Source organism: Chenopodium quinoa, unplaced genomic scaffold (genome assembly GCF_001683475.1).
Source record: "Chenopodium quinoa cultivar QQ74 unplaced genomic scaffold, ASM168347v1, whole genome shotgun sequence".
NCBI classification, from domain to species: domain Eukaryota; kingdom Viridiplantae; phylum Streptophyta; class Magnoliopsida; order Caryophyllales; family Amaranthaceae; genus Chenopodium; species Chenopodium quinoa.
The window spans coordinates 3,826,411-3,841,337 of NW_018743955.1; the positions used below are offsets into that span (position 1 = coordinate 3,826,411).

At 38.3% G+C, this 14,927-nt stretch overlaps 1 protein-coding gene and 1 long non-coding RNA gene across 2 annotated transcripts; both read right to left on the reverse strand.

Annotated features, from left to right (window-relative positions):
• Positions 1-1,432: 1,432 nt before the first annotated feature.
• Positions 1,433-2,935, reverse strand: LOC110689457 (putative uncharacterized protein DDB_G0286901). Its single transcript, XM_021866246.1, has 2 exons — positions 2,354-2,935; positions 1,433-2,269 (listed from the first exon to the last, which is right to left on the reverse strand). The coding sequence occupies exons 1-2, from the start codon at positions 2,933-2,935 to the stop codon at positions 1,433-1,435; spliced, it is 1,419 nt and encodes a 472-aa protein (XP_021721938.1).
• A 4,438-nt stretch (positions 2,936-7,373) lies between these two features.
• On the reverse strand, positions 7,374-7,755 carry LOC110689552. Its single transcript, XR_002504915.1, has 3 exons — positions 7,693-7,755; positions 7,543-7,600; positions 7,374-7,458 (listed from the first exon to the last, which is right to left on the reverse strand). It is a non-coding gene; the product is annotated as an uncharacterized LOC110689552 (long non-coding RNA).
• Positions 7,756-14,927: the final 7,172 nt, after the last annotated feature.

Consider the following 14,927-nt stretch of genomic DNA (forward strand, 5'->3'; position numbering starts at 1 on the left):
ACAGTATTAAAGAACTCTTATGGTCCGTATACACCTTAAATCTCACATAATACAAGTAGTGTCTCCAAATCTTGAGAGAAAACACTACAGCTCCTAGCTCCAAATCATGAGTAAGGTAATTATGTTCATGTTGCTTGAGCTGCCTTGATGTATAAGCTACAACCTACCCATGTTGCATAAGTACACATCCAAAGCCATTCTTAGATGTGTTACTATAGATTTCAAACCCCTCGGTCCCTGATGGTAAGGTTAAGACTGGTGCTGAGGTGAGTCTTCGCTTCAATTCTTGAAAAGATTGTTCACACTTCTCATCCCACTAAAACTTAGTAGTTTTCTTCATCAAATTTGTTAAGGGTTGAGCTATCCTCGAAAAGTCTTGCACAAATATCCTATAGTATCCAGTAAGCCCTAAGAAACTTCTCACTTCAGTCACACTTTTGGATCTTGGTCAATCAGAAACTACCCGAATCTTTGATGGGTCCACCGCAACTCCTTCCTTTGAGATCACATGGCCTAGAAATGCTACCTTCTCTAGCCAAAATTCACATTTTGAAAATTTGGCATATAACTTCTTTTCTCTAAGAATCTCCAACACTTTTCTTAGATGTTCTTCGTGCTCTTCTCTATCCCTCGAGTACACCAAAATATCATCTATGAACACCACCACAAACTTATCCAAATATAGCTGAAAAGTTATATTCATGAGATCCATAAAAGCTGCCGGTGCATTAGTGAGTCCAAAAGGCATAACAGTGAACTCATAATGGCCGTATCTCGTGCGAAAAGCTGTCTTTGGTATATCTTCCTCAGCAATCCTCAACTGATGGTATCCCGTCCTCAAGTCAATCTTTGAAAATATCTCAGCACCTTTAAGCTGATCAAACAAGTCCTCTATCCTAGGCAATGGATATTTGTACTTTATAGTGACATTATTCAACTCTTGGTATTCAATACACAACCTTAAGGATCCGTCCTTCTTTCTCACAAACAAAACGGGTGCTCCCTAAGGTGAAACACTTGTCCTTATATAACCTTTCTCCAGCAACTCCTCAAACTGTACTTTCAACTCTTTCCTCTCTGCTGGTGCCATTCTATATGGTGCCTTAGAAATAGCTCTAGTCCCAGGCACTAAGTCTATTTTGAAATCCATCTCCCTAATCGGCGGCATCCCTGGAATTTCATCTGGAAACACATCTTGGAATTCTCTAACCACTGGAATGTTTTCTATGGATTTCACTTCTACACTCACATCTTGCACATGGCATAAATAAATAGGGTAGCCCTTTTGGATATAAGAATAAAAATTCATGGCTGACACAATACTGATCCCTGGTTTTAACACAACTCCCTGGTAAGAGATTTTATTCCCCTTTAGCCCCCTAACAGAAACCTTTTGAGTATGACACTCAATTATAGCCTTATACTTTCTAAGTCAATCCATCCCCAATATCACATCAAAGTCAGTTAAGTCAAACTGAATAAGGTTTGCAAGCAACTCAGTTCCAGCAATGTTAACTAGAATGTCTTGGTATAGGGATCTACAAGGAACTACCTCCCCTGAAGGAATTGTTATATTGGTTTGACACAAAGATGAAGGTTTTAAAGCATGTTTATTCACGAAAGAAGTGGCTATAAAAGAATGAGATGTCCCAGAATAAAAAAGTAAGTAAGCAGATTTTGAGTTCACGAGAAAAGTACCCGTCACAACGTTGACATTAGAGTCAATCTCGCTCTGGTTCATGACATAGATTCTTCCATTACTGGTCCTACCATTGCCATTGTGGTTGCTTCCTCCGCTATTGTTGTTGTTCTGGCAATTCCCTCCTTGAGCATTGTCATTTTGGCCCTGAGAATTGTTGTTGTTAAAACGGTTGCTGTAGTTTGAGTTCCTCCCATAACCACCTCCATTATTGCCATTGTTTTTGCCTTGCCCATTCTGAGCTTGATTATTACCATTCTTCTTCTTTGGGCACTCAAATTTCTTGTGACCAACCTCCCCACATTCAAAGAAAGTAAGCAAATCTCCATTGCAGTTGCGTCTTGGATGGCTCTTGTCACATTCACGGCATGGTCGATTGCGAGATCCTTGCTGATTCTGTTGTCCCTGGACCCGGTGGTTATTGCTTCGATTGTTGTTGTTATGGCCTCCTTGATGACCATTTCCAACATTCCCATTGCTATTACCCCCGAGGCGTGGTCTCTTGTCATAACCTTGAGGGTTCGATGAACTCTCGCCATTTCCTTTCCTATTATGTCTATCCTTAACCTCCTACTCACATTTCAAAATTCTTTCGATATTACAAACTCTATCATAGGCCACCTTTTAAGTAGCAGCAGTACCAGCCCCAATCACCTTCTTTTGGATCTTAAAAGTCAATCCATCTTCAAACTTCTGAGCCTTGGATATCTCATCAGGCACTAAATTGGGACAAAACCTAGCATACTCATTAAATTTCTCAGCATACTCCTGCACACTCATACCAGCTGTTTGGTTAAACCTACTAAACTCACTGTACTTCTGTCTCTTAATGTGTTCAGGAAAGAAATGATCCCTGATTGCTTTCTTAAAAGCTTCCCAGTTAAAATTTTGTTGAGCTCTTATAGTGGCTCCTTCATTTTCCCACCAAATTTCAGCAGCCTCACGTAAATAGAATGTGGCTTGATCCACCTTCTGAGCATCAGGGGTACCAGCAGCAGTAAAAATATTTTCAAATTCACGTACCCAGTTCTCAACCAACATGGGATCTTCCTTCCCCATGAATAGTGGAAGTTTCAATGCAGCAAGTTTCTTAGCCATAGCAGCTTGATGGTCATTGTCATTTTTGTTATGGTTGTTGTTGTTATTCAGCTGGTTTTGCAACAACATTCCAAGGTTCTGGTTCATTTGCTCAAGAGCTCTTAACCTAGCAGCAAGTTGTTCAGGAGTCTCAGCCATTTGTGCAATTCTTCTCCAACGAGACCTGGTGTAAACGTGGTAATTTTGCATACACAGTCTGACAATTTCAACACTGGTGTTACCACCATTCACATTTTAACACGACTTATTTAGATCGTGTGAATTGCAATTAAATCATCAACCACATTCTTTCATGTAACACATCAGCACATATAGACAAGAATTGAGCGATTTATTAAATCTCATTAGCATTCATAGATTTGGCCAAATTCCAAACCAAATAATGCATCAACTTAACATTAGACTACAAATTCGTACAGTGTTTTGTGATTTCGCTATCACCCAACCAAGTCATTACTAGTCTAGACTAAAGTAAGCATAAGAAAATAAGAGCTTTGTTCTATATAGAGACAATAGATAGAAAAATGAAATGACTTTATTACGTTTAATTAATAATAATAATAAAATAGCAAAGCATAAATATGTTAATCAAAATTATTTTATTGCAAAACCAAAAGAGAATGAAAATCGTCTTTGAAATAAAATACTAATACTAAATAGCTCAATAAACTACTAGTTACAAATAAACAAAAACTATAGTTTCTAGTTATAAGAAACTAGCTTTTATTGGTAAAATTTTAACCAAATAAACTAAACGCGGCTTTTTAAAAAAAAATCAATTATTATTTTCCCCTTGACTCTCACGAGCTTCACTTTCCTGGGGCTCATCCTCCTCATCATCATCTAGGATATAGTCAAAGTCTCGCTTGGCTTTCATCATTGCCTTCTCAAGGTAGTCCACAGTAGGGAATTAGGGATCCATCTTCCGTCATAATAATATTTATCATTTGGTTCACCATTGATGTATAAGTCAGCATATTTCTTCTTAAGTTGAGAAAAAGGTCCCCTTAAGTGTAGTGTGTGTAAAAGAATTTGAGATCGTCTCTCCGGAGTAAGGTAATCAGATTGACCCTCAAGTACATTGTAATGGAAATGTTCAATGCAGAGATTTAAACGGTTCACGTAATGTCGAATGTTTTCATTGTACTTCATACGGACCATGTAAGGAGAATCAGGTAATACATGTGTACTCTTCCTAGCACTCGACTTTCTTGCAGTTTTACGTTCTCGTACCATCTAATAAAAGAAAATAACACTAGTAGAAAAAACATTATGGGAAGCGGTTCAAACCCCCAAATGGGAAGCGGGTCTGAACCGCATGGGTTTAGGGGGCTTGCCAATTGCCATTTGCACTTCACATAACATTATGTGCAATGAAAATGGGAAGCGGTTTTGGCGCCAAACCGCTTCCCATTTGTAATTTTTTTTTTTTTAATATATATAATAATTAATAATAATAATATTATTAGTGACCTGTTTTGAGAAGCACATTATTCCAGTTTTTTAAAAATTATTATTATTATTAATATTATTATTAATTAATAATATTATATTAATTAATATTAATAAATAATAATTAATTAAAAATATTACAAATTTTGGAATAATAATAATTCAATAACTATAAAATGCATAATAATAATAACATATATAAAACTCAGAAATAATGTATAGTACTAATTACAAATAAGTAATATAATGTACATATGGATTTACGTACTATATATAAAAATAAAAAAGATACGGTAACAACTAAATATTAATATTTATTATTGTTCATAAAAAAATAATAAAATAAAACTCAATCCAAGTCATTATCTAACTAACACATATATATTATATATTCTACCTAGATGCCATCAAATGTCACAAAAAAAAGCCCACATGTCGCGAATTTCATCAACCTCTTCCTTTGTCAAAGGGTCTTCCCTTTTACAAACCTTTGAAAACAAAAAATACAAAACATTAAACATCATTCATATATATTACATAAAATTCAAACTAATAATTAAAAATAATAATGTATATATGTTAAATATTTCAAACATCTATCTAACTTGCCCGATTTAGCATTCAACTAAGTTTTAGGACGGCTTTTACCCAAAATTGCCTATTTCACTACTACTTTGCCTGGTTTCTACATTTCTTATCTAATGAGCTATTTATCTATCATAACATTTCAATTACAACTAGTCTTTGGTGTCCAATGTTTGAAATCATAGCAAATTAGCATTATTCTAAGTTTTAGGACGGCTTTTACCCGAAATCGCCTATTTCACTACTACTTTGCCCGTTTTCTACATTTCTTATCTAATGAGCTATTTATCTATCATAACATGTCAATTACAACTAGTCTTTGGTGTCCAATGTTTGAAATCATAGCAAGTTAGCATTATTCTAAGTTTTAGGACGGCTTTTACCCGAAATCGCCTATTTCACTACTACTTTGCCCGTTTTCTACATTTCTTATCTAATGAGCTATTTATCTATCATAACATGTCAATTAAAACTAGTATTTGGTGTCCACTGTTTGAAATCATAGCAAATTATCATTATTCTAAGTTTTAGGACGGCTTTTACCCGAAATCGCCTATTTCACTACTACTTTGCCCGTTTTCTACATTTCTTATCTAATGAGCTATTTATCTATCATAACATGTCAATTAAAACTAGTCTTTGGTGTCCACTGTTTGAAATCATAGCAAATTATCATTATTCTAAGTTTTAGGACGGCTTTTACCCGAAATCGCCTATTTCACTACTACTTTGCCCGTTTTCTACATTTCTTATCTAATGAGCTATTTATCTATCATAACATGTCAATTAAAACTAGTCTTAGGTGTCTAATGTTTGAAATCATAGCAAATTAGCATTATTCTAAGTTTTAGGACTGTTTTTACCCGAAATCGCCTATTTCACTACTACTTTGCCCGTTTTCTACATTTCTTATCTAATGAGATATTTATCTATCATATCATGTCAATTACAACTAGTATTTGGTGTCCAATGTTTGAAATCATAGCAAATTAGCATTATTCTAAGTTTTAGGACGGCTTTTACCCGAAATCGCCTATTTCACTACTACTTTGCCCGTTTTCTACATTTCTTATCTAATGAGCTATTTATCTATCATAACATTTCAATTACAACTAGTCTTTGGTGTCCAATGTTTGAAATCATAGCAAATTAGCATTATTCTAAGTTTTAGGACGGCTTTTACCCGAAATCGCCTATTTCACTACTACTTTGCCCGTTTTCTACATTTCTTATCTAATGAGCTATTTATCTATCATAACATGTCAATTACAACTAGTCTTTGGTGTCCAATGTTTGAAATCATAGCAAATTAGCATTATTCTAAGTTTTAGGACGGCTTTTACCCGAAATCGCCTATTTCACTACTACTTTGCCCGTTTTCTACATTTCTTATCTAATGAGCTATTTATCTATCATAACATGTCAATTACAACTAGTATTTGGTGTCCAATGTTTGAAATCATAGAAAATTAGCATTATTCTAAGTTTTAGGACGGCTTTTACCTGAAATCGCCTATTTCACTTCTACTTTGCCCGTTTTCTACATTTCTTATCTAATGAGCTATTTATCTATCATAACATGTCAATTACAACTAGTCTTTGTTGTCTAATGTTTGAAATCATAGCAAAAGATCATTTTACTCAGTTTTAGGACGGCATTTACCCAAAATCGCCTTTTCCACTTCTACTTGCCCTTTTTTATATTTTTTTCCGTTTGGAATTTTTCTTCACAAACATTGTCCATAATACACTAACAATGCAAGTACGCAAAAATTACACAAAGTTGCATGAACGGCTCGGTTTCACGAACGGATGCTGCCTAGGCTGCTGCAGCAGCTGCCTGGTGGCTGCTGCAGCTGCCTGTGCAGCTCCCTGGTGGCTGCTACAGCTGCCTGTGCAGCTGCCTAGGCTACTGCTGCTGGTGCCTGGGCAGCTGCCTAGGCTGCTGCTACGTCTGCCTGGCAGCTGTTGCAGTTTGGTGGCTGGCTGCTTGCAGCTGCCTAGCATAACCCGAGGCTGTTGCCTCGGGTGCTCACTTTCCCAATTTCTTCATTTCTTACCTAATGAGCAGTTTCTTTATTATAACATGTCAATTATAACTAGTCTTAGGTGTCTAATGTTTGAAATCATTGTAAATTAGCATTCTACTAAGTTTTAGGACGGCTTTTACCCGAAATCGCCTATTTCACTACTACGTTGCCCGATTTCTACATTTCTTATCTAATGAGCAATTTCTTTATCATAACATGTCAATTATAACTAGTCTTAGGTGTCTAATGTTTGAAATCATAGCAAATTAGCATTATACTTAGTTTTAGGACGGCTTTTACCCGAAATCGCCTATTTCACTACTACGTTGCCCGATTTCTACATTTCTTATATAATGAGCAATTTCTTTATCATAACATGTCAATTATAACTAGTTTTAGGTGTCTAATTTTTGAAATCATAGCAAATTAGCATTATACTTAGTTTTAGGACGGCTTTTACCCGAAATCGAATCGGAAAAAAGTAAAAACAAGTACCTCCTCAATGTGTTGGGCTTCAGTGCACCTATTGACTATGTCATTCATAAACCTCATCACGTAGAGGGCACAGTCAACGCCGTTGTCTTGTTGCGCACACTAAAATGACACAATGTTAAAATAGTCATGCATAGCCAAAACTCAAGGCAATTTTTTTAAAAGTTCAATATATCGAGGCTTTACCTTCGCATATTTCCACGTGGGACCCGCAACCGAACGACAATTCAACTTCTTCATAACACTTCAGAAAAATAAAAAACAAACGATTTAGGAACGTAGTCACTCAATCACTTAAGTGATGATACAAAACAATATATAGGAAGCGGTATGTACCTATTCAATAGGTTATTCACTAGCAACTTCCTTGGTGGCCAGGTACGAGCCGAGTCAAAGTAGTAGATTGTGTTATTGGAAACACAAATCACCATAAGGCTCCAATGTAGACTACATGTATATTAAAGCAAATATCATATCAATCAATTGTTATGCGTCAACATCTATACTTAACAAACAAACTAAGAGTGATATATTTACACTTACTCCTCAAAACAAGGGGTTAATAAGAACTTGTATCCCGCACGCATTGATTCTCTAATAGCCCGCTCAAGGTAATATATCACATCACGAGGGTTATTCAAGCATTTGGTTACGGAGGTCTGCTCGGGGCATAACCACCCAACTGCTTCTTCACCATCGGGTTTACTAGAAAGGAGCTCCTGTAGTGACCTTCAAGAAAGTAATGTGTGCAAGTAATTACTAGTTGTATTGTTTTGGTATGAAAATATCAAAAATACAATATTTTTAGCAATAGTCTCTATAATTTACCTCATGAATGTTTGAATGATGGATATGTTAAGCATGGAACCGGTTAGAAATTCCGTCACATCCTCTCTAGAAATGTATGCGATCACATCCTCATCATAGTGGAACAATTCCTTAGGCAAGTTCACTTGAATATGTGTACCCGTAGGCAACTCACTAACACGGTTGTGAAGAAAAGTACATGCTTTCGAAAGCGACCTAAGGACTTTGGCTTCTACTAGTGGAGTACATGAAGCTCTCGAACTCTTCTTCGACACTTGTCCTTGTTCCTTGGATTTTTGCTTCTCCACCTTCTTTCTTTTAGCGGACTGAATTTCCATAGTAATCTAGTAGCATAAAAAAACATGGTCATTGCACAAAGCACATGTTAATCTAGTTACATACAAGTAGTTACATACAAGTATTGTTTACTTACCCCTCCTACCAACCTCAACCGATAACGTGGCCATTGCACAAAGCTCCCGGTCGCGTCACGCAGCTTAAAAAAAATCATATTCCTCTCTAGGCACCGGTAGTGGTAAGTCATCAAACCCAGCAACTATAGAATCGATCCCGACCGAGATGTAATGGGTGCTAGTATTAGACTTAAAATGCACCTTGTCAAAAGGTTGTGCACTACCATACCCCACCAGCTGCAACTATCCACCGGTTGTTTCCCCGGGGTGAAGAAGCTCACAAGGCGTCTCTTCCTACATATTTGGTTAGGAGTTAGGACATAAATTAAGAAATAATAAACGAAAGCCTAACATAAGAAAAGCTGATTAGGTAGTGAAGTTCACCTTAAAATCTGGGAAAGGTTCAGGCATCGGATTTGCTCTCTTCAGTGACTCTGCATCCGTAGGACTTGGATCCTGCAAAAGTAAAATAATTAAACATGCAAACGACCTCATTAAACGAACTTCATATGACGTAATTCGTCCTAGTACTAAAATTACCTCTCTCTCAACTACTGGATCGTCCTCGGGGTCTCCTGGGTGACTACATGAGTCTACTGGGGTACTCGAGGGAAATGGCAAAGGCGGCAAGTTCATGTGCTTCAGAATGGCATTGAATTGACTTTGCATCTGTTCTTGCAGCTCCGCGCGTATCTCCGCCTTAATTGATTCCTTATCCTTCTCAACAATCCGATGTGGCGAATTAACACTTGATCTGCTTTTTGCTGATTTGGTGTATTCTGAACCCATCACCTTCTCCCACCCTTGTTGTTTCCCACCAAAACCAATTACTCGCCCAGGGTGGTATGGTTTTCCCAAAGCTAAGGTGAAAGGATAATGTGCGATGCTTGGAGTCAGCTTGCCTTCAATCACTTCCGAAGTATGCTCGAGCTTTAACAACAAATAAAAATTTATCAGATCTAAGTACAATGTACTTGACAAGGAAATACAATTAATAAGTAGAAAAATTTGCTTACAAGTGCATCTGCTACTACTTTCTTATCCGGTTCCATGACATACTTGCCGGTTTCCTTGTCCAACCCATGCATAGCACACCACCAGTCAATTGCACGAGTAACCAAAGTTGTCACCGAGGAAGAAAGTGGTTTATCAGTTGATGACATTATGGATTTGGGGTATAGACCCGCTTTGACCCACTTTGGTCTTGACTCCGCAAAGGTCTTACAACCCATATGATGATTATACAATTTCTTTCCGGCATTGATTCTAGCTTGTTCGGTTTTTTCCTACACATTCAGATATATATGTTAGCATCAGTCATTGTAAGAAACTAAATATGAGTAGCCAACTCTATTGATAAATAAAAACATACAAGTGCGGTCCTAGTGGAAGATTTTTCCAAAAACTTCTCCCAATCATCCACCGTTATTTGTGGATATAAATCCCACGGTTTCTTATCAGGTTTCTCTTCTTCTCCATCTGCAGGCACATTTTTCTTTGGTCTTCTCTTTCTTCTCTTATGGATCCATCTCGTCCTCAAGTAACTCTTGAAGTTTTTGAATCTCTCTTGTACAAAAGATTCAAACACTTTTCTCTTGGCCGGCTCATCAGGAATATGGAACATACTCTGTAATTGGCGCAAACATCCACGTTAGGCAAGAGAAAAAAAATGAAAAAAAAAGGAAAAAAAAAACCCGAGAATCGGGAAAGCTGCAGCAGCCTAGGCAGCTGCCCAGGAACCTGCAGCAGCCTAGGCAGCTGCCCAGGAACCTGCAGCAGCCCCGGGCAGCTGCCCAGGAACCTGCAGCAGCCCCGGGCAGCTGCCCAGGAACCTGCAGCTGCCGGCTGCAGCCCTCGGGTTAGGCCCGGGGGTTGTTTTTGCAAATTTTTTTTTTTTTGATATATATGAATTTAAAAAAAAAAGTTTGATTGCAATAAATACTTACCATAGTATCGTCCCAAAATGTTTGAAGCAACCCGTGAGGTATCTCGGCAAACTCAAGTGTGATTGGTATTTTACGAGTTAGAATGCCAACTTGACTATAAAATTTGTCGCGCCATTGGCCAGTAGGTTGACCTAACTCATCAAACTCAAGCACCATAGGAACGCCGGGTTTCTTGAAAGCTTTAGTTGCACCCCTACTCTTTCTGTTCACCGGTGGCTTTACCCCTCCTCCACCACCGGTTTTTTTTCACTTGCCTTTGCATTTGAGTTTCACAATGTGAATCACCTAAAAATTCGGTAACCACATTATCATTAATAGGTGGGGCAGTTTCAGCTATACGCTCAAATTCATCAAGCTTATGTTGGAACTGGTCATAAGCTTGGTCTTCCGGTTCCCCCATATCCGTCTCCTTATTAACATCATACAACTCGTCCCCAGAATCATCATCTATATCCTCATCAGAATGAAGGTTCTCATCAGGATCCATGATATGTGCACACCTACAGTAAACAAGCAAAGCATGTTGTTAGTCATTAGTAATGGCAATCAATTCTGAGGCACGATGAAAGACAAACACTTACCCAACTTCTTTGGTTTCATAACAAATTCACATATAATCCTCTAAACAATTCATATATTTAGTGAATATTACATGCTTATATGCTGAAAATACAAAAAAAATAAAACACTTCCCGAAATAAAAACAAACTTGTTGGAGCATAAGATATTTAGTAAATGAAACATGCATTAATAAAAGTACCTCATTCGTGTATTCCCTCATTGTGGTCAGATCGAATATAAGTAGCATCATCATCTACATCAGTTGCTACATCAAGTGTAGGAGCAGTGAAAGGGGGAGAATCATCAAATGCATCATATTCTTCCTCGTCCTCAACCTCTCCAACCCCTAAAATTCTCCTTTTGCCAAATAGGACGATGGACCATCTTGGATCGGACGGGTCAGTTACATAGAACACTTGCTTAGCTTGAGATGCAAGGATGAATGGTTCAAGACTATCCCGCAAGTGGCCAAGATCTACAAGAGTGAAGTCATCGTTTCTCACGTTGCGCCTATTATTATCGACCCATTTACACTTGAATATACCAACCTTAAAGTCACGGTAATCTAGTTCCCATATTTCCTGAATTCGTCCATAGTATGATAATAGTGCGTCAACTGGTGATGTATCCTTCGCACTGGCAAACTCTCTTGATGAAGCCACAAGAGTGACACCACTATTTTGAGTCGATGAGGAATTCTGATCCCGACTTTCAGTCCAAAATGTGTACCCATTTATATCATATCCCTCAAATGAATGAACATCTTCCTTCGGACCATAAGCTAGCCACTTTATTGTATCAGACACAGTCTCATCCAATTGACGCATCACACGATCATGGAACCACTTCACAAACATCTTATTATGCAACTGCATTAGTGCTCTTTCCCCTTTTGATGGATATTCAACACGCAAACTATCCATGTGCTCTTCTAAATATGGGTGAACCTCCGCAATATGATGAAGCACAAATAAGTGAGCTTGCATGATTTCATCTCGAGAAGCCCAGATCCTTTTTGACCCAATTGTGCCATGACCATCAAGGCTCCCTTCATGTCGGGATGTAGGAAGCCAAATAGGTTCGGCAACGGCAACATACTCTGCTACGAAATTCCCAATCTCCTCGGACACAATTCCTTGTATCATACTGCCTTCCGGATGGGCTGGATTTCTTACTTTATCTTGCAGTGTACCCATGTGTCGTTCAAAAGGGTAGCACCACCTCATAAATACTGGACCGCACAACTTAATCTCACGAACCAAATGCAGAATCAAATGCACCATTATGTCAAAAAGTGAAGGTGGGAAAAACATCTCAAATTTGCACAAAGTTACCACAACAGTCGCCTGGAGAGCATCAAGTGTAAAGGGATCAAGAACTTTGCTGCAGATAGTATTGAAAAACCCACAGAGGCTTGTTATAACTTCTCTCACGTGCTTTGGTAAAATTCCACGAAGTGCAATCGGTAGGAAAACTTGCATCATCATGTGACAATCATGGGATTTCATACTTGTCAACTTCAATTCTCCATTTAAGGAAACAAACCTTTTCATGTTTTACGAGAACCCAGAAGGAAGCTTAATATCATACAAACAAGCACAAAACCTCCGTTTTTCTTCCTTTGATAATGTGTAGCAAGCTGGAGGTAAATACACCTTTTGGTTTCTTCCTTTTCCATCACCTTTCTTCTTTGCGATACCCGTGGCCTTGTCCTTGCGCTTCCCCTTACGGTTTTGACCACCATCTTCGTTTCCCTTTTCCTTAACCTTCGCCATCCCTACCTTAGCTTGAACCCACAACTCCGGACGAACACCCCACTCTTGCAAATCTAACCGCGCATTCTTGTCATCCTTCGTTTTTCCAGGAATGTTCATAATTGTCCCCAGAATTGCATCACAAACATTCTTCTCTATATGCATCACATAGAGACAATGTCTAACATCATGTTCTTTCCAGTACGCAAGCTTCCAAAAGATTGATTCCTTTTTAAAGAGAGCGTGTGGGTCAATTGGTTTCGTTGTTTTACCAAAAACACATGGAATACCCTTCACTCTCTCATAAACCTCCTTTCCACTCAATGGCCTAGGCGCAACCCCCTCCTCAACTTTCCCATCGAAGGCCTTTTTCTGCTTACGATACGGATGATCGCACCTAAGAAATCTTCGGGTCCTCACGTACACATCTTTGCCATAGTGGTCAAGGTACACGTTCGGTGTGTCATCAATACAAATGGGACATGCTTTATGCCCTTTGTTCTTGTACCCGGACAGATTGCCATATGCAAGAAAATCATTGATGGTCCACATAAGGGCAGCACGCAAAAGAAACATCTCGTTCTTATGGGCATCATAAACGGTAACACCTTCGTCCCACATCTTTCTCAAATCATCAATAAGAGGCTCAAGGTAAACATCAATGTCGTTTCCAGGTTTCCTTGGCCCCGGTATCAAAAGTGAAAGCATTATATATTTCTGTTTCATACACAACCACGGAGGCAAGTTGTAAATCACTAAAAGTACCGGCCATGTGCTGTGTTTAGTACTAAGAGTGCCAAATGGATTCATACCGTCTGTGCACAATCCAAGCCTTAAATTTCTGACTTCACCACCAAATACCCTAAACTTCATATCGATGTTCTTCCATTGTGGAGAGTCAGCAGGATGCTTCAACAAACCATTTTTCTTTCTTCCCTCAGCATGCCATCTCAGGTTCTTGGCGTCTTTTGGAATTGAAAATAGACGCTTTAACCTTGGAATAATAGGAAGATATCACAACACCTTGGCAGGAGGTCCTTTACTACCAGCATTGCAGCTTGATCGCTTGTAACGCGACTTACCGCAACGTGGACACTCCTCCAACTCTTCATATTCATTTCGATACAGAACACAGTCATTAGGACATGCATGTATCTTTTTATACTCCAAACTAAATGGACACATTAGTTTCTTTTCATAATAATAGGAATTAGGAAGTTCATTCCCATCTGGCAACATATCACATAACGCGGTCAACAAAGAAGTGAAACTAGTGTCACTCTAGTTATGCTTAGACTTCATGTTAAATAGTGTAAGCACGGCTGAGAGTTTTGTGTATTTTTTGGACCCGGGATACAAAGGCTTTTTGGCAGCCTCTGATAATGACTCAAATACATCAGGTCGGTCACCAAATTCACCTTTAACATCACGCATCATCTCATCCAAGTGATCATCACCACCACCATCCTCGATGTCATCCCCTTCACCACCATCATCACTCCCATTTTCTTCTTCAACATGAATCTCGGCACTTTCAACATGCGTCTCATTGCCAACAACATTATCCCTATACGCTCCCTTCTCACCATGCCAAACCCAAACATGATATTGAGGCCTAAACCCATGACATTGTACATGAGCCATGATGGTATCCACACTATTGACCCTTATGACATTATTACAATTGACACAAGGACAATAAAGGTAATTGACACCCGTTCTAAGCTGATACTGTGAAGCACTCTTGCAAAACTCTTGAATCCCATTAAAAAATTCCAATGAATCACGTCTACCATACATCCAACCGCGATCCATTGACGATTTAAATTACCTTTAAACATACCAACACATTTCAAACAATGATAAATGTAACATATATTATGTAATCAAAGTACATAGCATATATATCATCCATAAATCGTAAAAATGAATGCTCCCAAAAGGTCCTTATCACTCCAACCTAACCCATCCTTGAACGTCTAATCTCACTAGTGAATGTATGTCAACTTTTCAATTTTAAGGAAAATCCGGCAGCATTTCCCCCCGGTTCTCCAAGTACACGATGTAGGTAATAACTTACCTACATATGT

Coding starts and splice junctions, on each gene's coding strand:
- LOC110689457 (XM_021866246.1), bottom strand. CDS start 2,935: ATGGCTGAGACTCCTGAACAACTTGCTGCTAGGTTAAGAGCTCTTGAG. Junction 2,270..2,353: donor CTTTTAAGATCCAAAAGAAG/GTGATTGGGGCT, acceptor AAATGTGAGTAG/GAGGTTAAGGATAGACATAA.